Source organism: Nannospalax galili, unplaced genomic scaffold (assembly GCF_000622305.1).
Source record: "Nannospalax galili isolate Female #2095 unplaced genomic scaffold, S.galili_v1.0 scaffold872, whole genome shotgun sequence".
Lineage (NCBI taxonomy): Eukaryota > Metazoa > Chordata > Mammalia > Rodentia > Spalacidae > Nannospalax > Nannospalax galili.
This window is the reverse complement of record NW_008332654.1, coordinates 1812498-1824788: the sequence shown is the minus strand read 5'-3', so window position 1 is coordinate 1824788 and position 12291 is coordinate 1812498. Positions and strand designations below refer to the sequence as shown.

The following is a 12291-nucleotide window of genomic DNA, read 5'->3' as shown; positions in this document are numbered from 1 at the left end:
TTGGCATTTTAACTTTATATGTTGTTTATGTTCCACTTTGGTGATTTCTTATCTTTGCAGATTCCTTTCTCTTACTTTGGGTTTAGCTTTCTCCTTTTCAGAATTTCGGTATAGATCACTAGGTTATTTGTTGTATATATTTATATTCTTATGTCTGTGGTTCAAGTGTAGTTTGTCAAAACTCTTGTTGAAGCCCAATTCTGCTTGTAATGTTGCAGCATGACCAAGTCTTTAAGCTAGATTCATGCTAGTTTCTATGGGACTAGATAGCACTGGAGCCAGTCTGGCCCCTCTCCAAAGTCCCTCTAGTGCCTGTGTGCCACTACATTATGCCATCTTGCATGTTAGCACAGTAAAGACAGCGCTTCCTTCCCAGATGTGTACTGTTTGAATTTTCCAGCAACCAGAATTCTAAACTTCTTTCTTTCAACATTACTCAACATTAGTTACAGTACTTACAGCAACACAGAAACTGGCCAAAATCTTTCTTAGAAATAAGAATTTGTTTCTCTTGAAGTTGTGCTTTGCCACACTCTACGTTTGAATGCTGTATTTCAGTTGTTCACTTCAAAGTATTTCTAATTTTCTTACCATTTTATCTTATGAATGTTTCTTGAAATATATTATTTTGCTTTTAGAATATTTAAATTTTTCTAGGTAGTTTTATTATGGATTTCTAATTATACTTTGCTATCAGAGAATGTAATCTCTATGATTTTAAGCCTTTAAATGTATTGAGCTTGTTTTATGGTTTAACATATATTTTATCTGTTGATTATAACAAGTATATTTGAAAAGAACTTGTAAATTTGTAGCTGTTGATGTCATTTCCGTCACTTTAGTTAGATGAAAGTATTTAATAGTACTATTTAGATTGCTACTAATGTTTGGTGTTTAATTGTCATAAGTTTGGAAAGAAGAGATTTTTTTTAAATATATATTGCTTGACATTGTTATGGAATTCTCTATTTCCCCCATTCACTTCTGTTAAAATTCATTTCATGTGTTTTAAACTCTATTAGGTAGAATACATCAATAACTATCTCTTTGTCTGATAACCAGACAAAAAGAAGGCCCCATATTACGAGTTTTTGTTGTTGTTTGTTTGTTTGGTCTTTTCTTGAGACAGGGTCTCCTTGTAACACCAGCTGGCCTGAAACTCACTATGTAGACCAGGCTGGACTTTGAACTCACAGAGATCCTTCTGCCTTTGCCTCCCAAGCAGGAATTAAAGGCATGCATCACCACTCCCGGATCATATTATCAGTTTTTTCAAACAATCTTCTTTCTTCCTTTTTCATAGCTTTCCCCCCCATCCTTTGCATGAATACTACATACCAATTTATAAAGCAATGCATTGGATAGTTTAGAGACAAATGATAAAAAGTTATTTAAAATAGTACTGTTTTATAATTACATTTAAATTTTAATATCTACAGAGAGAATTAAATACAGCAGAGATTTCTTGTTGAAGCTTTCAAGTGTTTCCATCTGCAGACAAAAACCAGACTTTCTGCCTGATCATCCCATTGTACTTCAAAACCCAGTAAGTCATTTTCTAAATTTGTATCATAAAATTATATTCCACGTTTTTGTCTTTAACATTTTCATTTGATTATTATACCTAAATTTTTAATTTTTTGCATTATAAAATAATAGTGCTACAAAAAAAAGAATAAAAATTGGGGCTGGTGAGATGGCTCAGCGGTTAAGAGCACCAGCTGCTCTTGCAGAGGACCCGGGTTTGAACACCAGCACCCACACTGCAGCTAACAACCGTCTATAATTCAGGTTCCAGGGGATTCAACGCCCTCTTCTGTCCTCCATGGGCATTGCATGACATGGTGCACTTAGACACATGCAGACATAACACTCATATACATAGAATATATAAATAGAAAGCATAAAATCAAAATGTATATTTATAACCAGTTATAAAATAATTATTATTTTATAACTGGTTATAGCAATGGAATAATTGTATTTTGTTTATAAAATATTCTGCTGAAAGATTTTAAAAATATCATCTCATAGTCTAAAAGTTCTATTTTGTTTTTCAATTGAGTTCTGTAATCTACCTGGAATTTATTGTAAAGCATGGTATGAGGTGGGAGCTGTTTGATTTTTTTCTGCATGGATATCTAGTCATCCCAGCAATATTTAAAGAAAGGACAGTTGCCTATGGCAAAGTCTGCTAGTGGGCTTTCTGTTCTACTCAGGCTTTGTATATAGATCACCCAGTAACTTCCATGGCTTTGCTGCTGGCCCTTTATATTTCTATATCAATCCATCGAATCTATCAAAATAAGTACACATAGTGGATAAATAATGCATCCTTTTGGATGTTTATGGAAAGGACATGGTTTTGGCATCAAATTTGGCTTCAAATTTTAGCACCATGCTGCGTATTGGTGGCTCAAACTTTGACAGTCACGTAACCTTGAGATCCAATTTTGCAGTCACATATAAGGATAGTAACTGCTATGTGGATAGGATTAAATAAAATAACATAAAATTGCCAACTAAGATGCCTATCCATCATAATGCATTCAGTAAATTATTTCTGTCCCTACTAAAATTTGACTTTGTTATCAAAACCACTATTTTATTTAGGTAGAAGCAGCAGTAATGTTAAGATAAGACTTGGTATATAACCCTGCTGAGAAAAGTTCTGATATAGGGTAGAGAGTACTACTTCCTATTTCCATTTTGGGGACTCTAAATCTTGAAAGTCCATAGCATTTATTTCCTCAGTTATGGGTAATTTACAGAAGGTAAATGCACTTGCTACAACAGCATGAGGACCTGCATTTGAATCCTCAGAACCCACAGAAAAAGCGGGGCGTACATGGATATGGAGACAGGCAGATCACTGCGCTTGCTGGCCACCACCTTAGCTCCCAGATTCAGCAAGTGATTGTCTCAAGGGAATAAGGTGGAGAGATAGAGCAGGATACCAGCATCCCCCTCTGACCTTCATGCATGCACAAGGGTACACACCTGTCACAAAAATCTTACACATATACCACACAGACACACACATACACACACCACAGCCACACACACAATAACTAAATGAATAACATCTCCAAAGTTATAAGCTATACAAATTTTATATTAATCATTGTTAATATCAATATTTCATATTTAAATTTACATGTCTCCAGCCAGTTAAAAATTTATTTTTATTTTATTCTATTTTGTGTACATGTGTGTGTTTGTGTGGGGAGGTGGGGGGATGTGGGTGTATGGGTGTATGTGTGCCACTGCATATGTGCTGAGGTCAGAAGACAGCTTTACATAAGTTGGCTTTCTCCACCATGCAGGTCCTGGGGATGAACCTCAGGTCATCAGGCTTGGCAACAGTGCCTTTATCTACTGGGCCCATCCCAGTAGTTCTTCAGTGAGTTTTCCAAAATTGAATCAGGATAGAAATTTTTTTGGACCAGGCATGGTGATGCAACACCCTTTAATCCCGGAACTTGAGAGGCAGAAGCAGGTAGATCTCTGTGAGATCAAGGCCAGCCTTGTCTACATAGCAAGTTCCAGGCCATCTTAGGGCTGCAGGGAGATCCTATCTCAAAAAACATTAAACAATGTTTTTTTTTTCTCCCCACAAAATCTTCCAGAAAGGAATATTTAGGACGAAAAAGAGTACTAGCTATTTTCTCACCTGTGTGAAGACCTTAGGGAACACATAATTTCTTAATCTTTAAGAATAAGTAGAAATTTTAATTCTACATAAAATAAAATCACTTTATTTTCAGACTTACTATTTAATATCACTTTATTTTGCTAATAAAAGTTTGACAAACTTATTTTGAATAAACATACATTAGAATTGCTTACTTTCGCTCTGTGCATTAATAACATTTAAAAAACTAGGTATCAAAGAAACAAACTCAACAAGCTTAGAATACCATGTCACATATTTTTAAATGGATTACACAAGTTTATCGAAACACAGACCTGTTTTCTATTGGACAATTCTAGTTACTTTAATAGTGTCTATAGTAACATGCATTTAGATCTTAGTAGGCTCACAGTATTTGGTTGAATAGACTAATGTGTAAAAAACATATTCAGTTAGTCTAATTGAGAAATCATCTTTCCTTCTCTATTACAGGAAAACAACCAAAGTTTTAAGTAGCATTTTAAGAACAGATGAATTTGAAGATAAAGAATTATTCATTTTATATTTTGGACACCTGCAAATGAAGTGGATCTAATAATAATAACTAATGGACTGTGACAATTCTATTTATTTTTACTTTTGATGGTTGGCTATTTGGCTTCTCATAAGATGAAAAAGAGATGTTTTAAACTATAAAGAATTTTTTAATCAGTTTCAGCTTTGCAGGTGGTTTCCTACAAAAACTGGGAAGTAACACTCGAAAGTGGGAATTTTGTTAGCAAAGTGGGAAGACTGTATTTATCATTTGCATGCTACTTGCAATTCTTGTTTTCATCACTTGTAATAATGGAATGAAAATGTAAGCTGTAAAGGTTCTCAAATATAAAGTATTCGCTACAAGATATATATGGTACATAATTTCTTCTTGTTTTAAAGTTGCTTTTATTCTTTTTCCCACAAATTTCATACGAGCACTTCAGCAGACCATTATGATCTCTCTGCAGGCATAGAATGATTCAGGATGTTCAAAACATGTTTATCAATGGCAAGAGGGAAACTTTTTAATACACATTTCAGATATGAGATTGATTGATCTCTAGGTTCTTAATAACACTGTCTTAAATTCACAGTTACTAATGGAGATGGTAAATCAAACTGAAGTTGAAAAGCAATTTACCTGATGTCACTAGTCAGACTATATGGTTAGGAGTTGAGCAATTGAAAATAAAATTGATATTTTCGTCTCCAATAGAGGAAAAATTTAGGTATTTGCAAATAATGGAGGTGCATTAAGTTTCAACCTATATAACAAGAATATTTAAATAAAGAATTCTGGGACTTAAGCTTTTAATTCCTAGAAAGTCAACAGTGTTAAAAACATTGCAGATAGAAAGGTAAGTATAAACTCACTTCTTCTGTTCTCTTGGGTCCCAGGGTCTATTAGTGAGACCTTCAAGGGTCACCAGTTAGCAGAAACTTCACCTTTCCCTGAGTGGGAACTCCTAAAACCAGCACCTTTTTATTTACTCCTTTGGGGACTTGTCCAGATTTCACTAGCCCATAGTTGATTTTCTATCTTGGTCTTTTAGTAACCTCTTTTTTACTACTTTGCTTCCCAGAGAAAGTATTGTTCTTTTTTTCAGACAGGGAAAAAACAAAAACAAACAAACAAAAACCCATCATTAAGCACAAATTTATTGCTTAATTTAAAAATGAAATATTTATACTCGTGGCTCCATTTTTTCATGTATGTTTTGCTCCCTACTATTTTCCTTTGTTGTCATAGGTTTTAGTGTGTGTATAAATGTGTATTCACACATACTAACACACACAGTCTTGCAAACATCCAAAAATTTACATGTAAAAAGCTGAGATCAGAATTACTATTGGAATTACTTGATTTATTACAAGTTCTGATTCTTTCTTGAAATATTTATAAAACTCACTCAAATTTACAAGCAGAAGGCTTTTCTACATGCTCTGTTGCTAAGCAGAACCCTTTTTCACTTATATTATTACCATGCTACTTTATGGAAACTATCTGGTACCAATGAGATTTTTGGGTTTTGTTTGTTTGTTTTGAGTTGGATACTGAAGTGGACCAATTAAGCCAATGTTTTGTTGATAATAATTTGCATTTCTAAAGCACTTATAACCAGCATTTTGAAGAAGAGTTTGTATGTTGAAGGTCCCATAGATATAAAGGTCTTTCAGTCTTGTTTCACTGTGTACAATCAGATTGAGACCACAAAGACCGTTTTTTTGTACATGTGTATAGTTTATCTCAGTAACCATTGTATAAGTCCATGTTTTTGCTTTGCATATCTGTTAAAAGAGTTAAGCCAGACATTGATTCATAGTTCTCATCTTCAGCGTTGAACACAGCTATACACATATATTTTATGTGTGTATGCCAAAATTTGCTATTTACATCTAACAAAACTATAAAATTTATTTAGATTGAAGACTGAAAGCAAAACCAGTGCTCCACAAGTTAGCTTAGACAATACTGTAGGTCAAACCTTGTATTTATGAAATTAAAGATTTCATTCAATCTTCCTTTTCCCGTTTCCAATGTAAGAAGGAAAATTTGACATGTTTTTCATGAAGACATCACCCCCAACCCAGGTTTCACAGGAATTTGGACTAAAGAATAAGACGGTAGCACATCTCTACTTGTATTGTCATAGTGTCTGTAGCTAGAGCTTGGAGAGAAGAGCAGATCAAGTATACAGTCTTCATTATCCTATTGTAGAAACTATGAAACGAATGTTCAGCCCTAAAGCTGCTTGTTTTAAATTTCCTCTTTATTCACTTGTGTTTAAATTTTAGTTTTAAAGTACTGTCTTTAAAAATATTTATTTAAATGCAAATGTCTGTTTTTCGTACGGAAAGTTAGCTATCTGGGCCATATACCAAAACTTTATGCTATAAAACTTAGATCTAACGTCCCCAAAGTAAAAACTTTCTTTTTTGATTGATAATGTTTAACTTACAGAAAATTATGATACTAACGAATAATGGTGTTATATTAATAAATGGTACCATAACTTACCACGGAATTGTTCACTGGCAAAATAGCAGGTTACAGCATGACAGGTGGGTAGGGTTTCTGCAGGCTATAACCAAGGTTGTTTTATGCATCTATATTCACTTTTAAAGAATTATTAAGAGAATAGTTGTGGGATCATGTGATGAAAATGGAGTAGACCTTACTGAAGAATGCTTCTCTCACAGAAACATGTATTACTAGGAAAGTCACAAAGCACTAATTTAATCTTTTATAGTATATGACAGTTTACAAAAATCTGTCCTATGAAGTAATGCTCTAAAAGTTCTCACTTAGCATTTTCTCATAGTTTTCACAGTTTTATCACTTTATACATAAATGTATTTTTCACATAGGACTTTGCCACAATGATGGATTACAGTGTAGCAAAGTAGTATCAAAGATTGCGAGCAACAGTACATTTGGCAATGTACAGAATACACTTTAGAAGAGTTCACTAGAGTAAACACACTGAACAAAAGTACACCACAGATCAGCAAGCAGAGAGAATTTTAAATAGGAACACTTGTTTTGTGCTTGGAACAATAAAGAAAATGTCTAGACATCTAGTTGTTGTTCAGGATCCACCATGAAGCTGAAAAGAGAAAAAAAATAATAAATAGTGGAAACATTCTCTAGGGCAAAGAAAGTCCAAATTGTAGAGAGATCATCTCTCTCACCTCCAGTCTGCGTAATTAGGTATTTTTCAAGTCTCTAGACTACTTCAGATGAGATTGAATTCTTCCTAAGTAATTGTCATTTACACTGTATTTTTCTTGTTCTTTGTTGTGGTCCAAGACTTTTTGTTATGTATGAATAGGGCTTGTCTTACCAACAAGAGTCTAAACTCCCTGCCGTTAAGTCATGCTGCTCTTGCAGTCTATCTAATTCTAGCTGCAGTTAGGAAATGTGTAAGACACTTCCACATTCACATTTCAAAGGGGTTGAGTATACGCAAGTAGGTGCATTATAAATACTATTTTTCCTATGTTTAGATTTTAACACCAGAAATGTTTGTTTGTTTTTCTGATAAATATAAATACTTCCAAACATAACCTATGGCAAAGAAGCATGGTTGTTGGACTACTGTGAGAAACTGGTGAATGGAAAGGAGGAAACTTTGCTTTTAAAGTTGTTGAATTTGCTGGCAATGGGATTTTACTTTCTTGTGTGTCTTCTTTCTCTATGTCACAGAAGTTCTGCTCTCCGAGTGAAGCACTTGGCTCCTTCTGCTTAGTGGGTTAGGTTGGTTAGTGGTCTGCACTGCTGTATGCCAGTATGCCTCATTTGACTGATTTTTTAAATTAAGCAGGTCAGAGGGATATATTTTGGTTTGCATACTTATATCTGGATGGTATTTGGCTTAGTTACTTTACCTCTTGAGATGTATCTTGGGTAATCTAACAATCTTAATGAAAAAGTGACCTTATTAGAAATAATTTCTGAACTAAATTAAAAAACATCTTAGCCTGTATTTCTAAATATAATTGCTGCCTTTTTCAAATTTTAGGCTTAAATATGTGCAGTAACTGTGGTTTTTTTTTTATTTTTAACCTTCATAGCTATATAACATACAAAATGCACAAAACTGGTCATTAAAATTAGTACTAGAAGTTGTATGGCCATTAAAACCCACAAATAATATTTTCACACCAATTTCAGCTTTTTGTTCAAGAAGAGGTTCCTGGGATTACACCTATGAAATTTGGAATGTCCCAATAAATATTAAAATCTTGTTTGAGGCAGGTTTTAAATTGTGGTCAAAGCCAAGTTTAGTTTACATTCCGTTATGTTCCTTCATCATTGTTGAGATTAGATGTGATATGAAAATTGATACAAGGTAGGGCAGCGATTAAATAGTATTAAACTGAATTAAGTTTGAGTTCAGGGAACAAGAGTTAATCCAGTTTTATTTGTGTTCAAAATTTCTAAATTAGAAAGTGCAGAGAGATATGGTGTGCCAGGGACACTAACAGTGCACTGAAAGTCCATCCAAATATTAAAGTTGGAGCAGGAAACTGTAGCAGGTTACTTTATATTTACAACGCTTACAGGAGCATTTGCCCCACCCCTCACTGCTATTTAGCCCATTTTCTGTTATTTTTCTACTCTATTTTTGATCAGATGTTTTCTGACCTTGATAGACTCCAGACTCCAATAAGTATAATATTCCTTTTACCTCATTGGATCAGCAGTTTCACAACTGGGATATTTGAAAATAAATATGAAGACAGGCAAAAATAGATCAGAACCAGTGAGATTTTCATGACTGAGTATCAGTGCACTTATGATGTGAAAGTTTTTCATTCTTTTAGGAAAGCTATACTGTTTTGTGCTCTCAAGTTCTAGTACTACATTAGACTAAATGAAAAGATAAATGCCCATCCCATATTCCTGCATTCTATCAGCAAAGGCTATAGTAAGTCCTATTTGCAGAATTTATTTGCAGGTTGAAGCTGTTTAAAACAGAAAGTTCAAGCCTGAATAATAGCTAAGTTAAATTTTTGTTAGATAAATAGAAGGCAATAGCCTCAGTCTGTTCCTTAATAACCTGCTGCCACACTTCCCCGACCTTTCCCCAAGCTATGGTGCCTTGTAATATAAATTGAGTCAAGCTATGAAGCATGAGAAAGTCAATCATATACATGCCTTTCTTGTTTGAGGATTAAACATTGCTATAAAGTGAGAGACATTCCCTATGAGTGCCATTCTCCAAGCAGACAAGCATGTTCCCCAGGAGCTGTAATGGCACACCAATGCTCTGGCTCAGATCGTCGGGACCAGCCAAGTTGAAAGCATTCACATCTGCCCTCTCTGTCTTCTTCACCAGCTTCAGTTCCAGAATTCACTTTCTCATGCCCTATTTGTTCCTCATTGCATCAAAATCTACCTTAGGTTCAAATTGCTAGCACTCTATTAAGACTGTTCTTCCGAGTCGTCATCTTGTCAAATCCAGTTTCCTGTGCCATTGTTTCAGTCGCTCCACCATACATGCCCCTAGGAGCACTGTGCCCTTCCTTGCATTTCACTCCTGCTTTGACACTGCCCTGTCTGTTCCACTTCTCCTCCTTCGACTGGTGCCCCTCAGACTCCTTATTGAAGGAAGCTCTCCTTCCTCTACAGATCTTTACCCAAAGGCATTTCCCAGGCTTCCCTCAATGTTCTGCACATTCTCACTAGTCCCAGCTTCAGGAATCGTCTCTGGTGCTTTGCTCCTGGATGCTGCATTGGTAGCTGGAGTTCCAGCCAGCTTTTTTTTTCCTTCCCTAACCTGGCTGGTCATTCTCTCTCCACTCCGGGATGACAGCCTTTTTCCCTCCTGTCAGTTACTACTGATTAGAACCTGCAATGACTCCAACTTCCTTTTCATATAGCTAAGATATTTTCAACCTTAAAGTTGAGAATGATCACTTCTCTAAGCCCAGAAAGTACAAGTTACTTGTAGTGGTAACTATTTCATGCCTTGAGCTGTGTTTTGTGTAAATGTGTGCCTTTTGTAAAAGTTCTGATCAAACTGAATAGAGAGTACTTTATCTGTAGAGACTGTTTTTACTTGGCCACCTCAGTTACCTCCTGGCACAGTGCTTGGTCAGAACAGGAAGGATCTCAGTGGGTGCCAGTAAATGGGCTAAGCACCGATGCCAAGCACATATTACTAGTCAGTAAATGTCTGTAGACTCAGGAACTGACTGTATGGGTAGATAACAAGTGAATTTGGGCTCTCAACCTTCTTAACTAAGCTTTGTCTAGTCATCTTAGACAATTTTATTCTAACCTTTTTCCGTTTTTTCTCCAAATTATACTTTACTTGATTTACTTTAATAGCTATTATAATGAACATTTCTAACATAATTCTAATCTTCAGCCTACATTTACTTATTTCAAACTGCATTCCGTATACTAAATTGTAATATAGTCAAACATTTAAATAATTTTTAATTGTCATGACTTAGACTTAAATTCCACTAAAATTCTGAAGGTAAGCCAACCACTAACAATAGGTTTAATACTAAGAATTACTAAGAACTGAAGACAATAGAATAAAATCTCATTTCTCCCCATCTCTCCAAATGCTGTATGAAGAGACAGTGGAGAAGGCACCATTGATAAAGTGTTGGGGAGCATACTGTCTTTCAAAATCAAAAGCTAAAGAAAGGAGACAGAAGCATGATCCCAGGTCATTACCAGGAACTAGCATAGTAGATGTGAGTTCCGGAGTTTCCAAGAAATCCACGTTACTTCTTTGGAAGGTCTTGCTGTAATTCATCTGAAGGTGGCTGTACAAAGGATTACAGGTTAAAGCTGTGCATTTTTATTCCCAACCTTCCTAAAGGAAGGATAGCAGAGGTCGAATTCAAGCAAGATGTCACGGTTTGAGTTGATTTAGACTAAATGCCTGGATACAGACCTCTTTTAATGGTTATTTGTCTTTAAAGAATCTGAAAAGTAATCATTGTCATCAGAAACTTAGAAGAAATGGTATTTAAGATAACCACACAAACACGAACAGTAAGAGGAGGTTTTTCAGATTTTCAAAAGTTTAAAAATGAAAGTATCGGCTATCTGAACAGTTAAAAAATAGTATGCCTGTAAACATGAATTTCCATTACTAGAAAATAAAATTTAATCTACCTACAAGGCTGGAAATGAGTTGCCTTCAAGAGTATCTGCCTAGACTGCTCTTGGTGTCATTTGATCTATATTACAGCACAAAGTGCTACAGTTACTCATCAGCAGAGCTAGAGGTAGAATCCAAGGCATATGGGACAGGCACTCCACTGCCCAGCTACCATCCCAAGTTCGTCTTTTGAAGCCACAAAAATAATTTAAGGTGAAATATGGATCAGCTAAATTTCCTCATGTTCTTCTACTTTTATTACCATAGTTAGCACCCTAAAACATGGATTTATTGGCGATACCTGTTTTTTGTACTGCTTAAAACCTGGAACTATTTATATAACAGAAGAGCAAAAAGTCCATTCATTGCTTATTTTTAAATCATGTATTTCTTAGTTATCAGTAATTTTACTTTCAAAATTGTTTTTTTTTTTTTTATTTTCCAAACAACATCTTTTGGTCTCTTCTTCCTCCTTTATTTATAATATTTAAGGATATTTTTAAAAGTTATGATTTACTGGGCATGGTGGTTTACTGGGCATGGTGGTACACACCTTTAATCCCAGACCTTGGGAGGCAAAGACAGATGGATCTCTGTGAGATGGAGGCCAGCCTGGTTTACATAGCCAGTTCCAGGCCACCTGGGGCTACAGGGAAATCCTGTCTCAAAAAAGATAAAAATGAAATAAAAAGGTATGATATTAGGCCTGAAGAGATGGTTCAACAGTTAAACATAGTGGTCCTAAGTTTGGTTCCTAGCGCCCATTGTTGGGTTACTCACAACTGCCTGTAACTCCAGCTCCAGGGGGATCTGACACCTCTGGCCTCCTTGGGCAGCAGCACACATGTGCACATTTATCTACACATAGACACGTAGACACACACAAGTATACATAATTAAAAATAATGAAAACACCTTTAACCCCAGCACTCAGGAGGGAGAGGCAGACAGATCTCTGAGAGGTTGAGATCAGCCTGGACTACATAGGGA

At 35.4% G+C, this 12291-nt stretch overlaps 2 protein-coding genes across 2 annotated transcripts in view; one reads left to right on the top strand and one right to left on the bottom strand.

The window, feature by feature from the left end:
• The window catches only part of CUNH8orf88 (chromosome unknown C8orf88 homolog), a 26344-nt gene extending 21018 nt beyond the window's left edge, over positions 1-5326 (top strand). The window contains exons 5-6 of the mRNA XM_017796763.2: positions 1440-1546; positions 4127-5326. Coding sequence (XP_017652252.1) covers positions 1440-1546; positions 4127-4150 — 131 coding nt within the window. The 3' untranslated portion in view covers positions 4151-5326. The remainder of the gene's footprint in view (positions 1-1439; positions 1547-4126) is intronic.
• Necab1 (N-terminal EF-hand calcium binding protein 1) overlaps positions 5323-12291 on the bottom strand; it is a 185020-nt gene continuing 178051 nt past the window's right edge. The window contains exons 12-13 of the mRNA XM_008827620.1: positions 10869-10960; positions 5323-7278 (exon numbers count right to left, since the gene is read on the bottom strand). Coding sequence (XP_008825842.1) covers positions 7250-7278; positions 10869-10960 — 121 coding nt within the window. The 3' untranslated portion in view covers positions 5323-7249. The remainder of the gene's footprint in view (positions 7279-10868; positions 10961-12291) is intronic.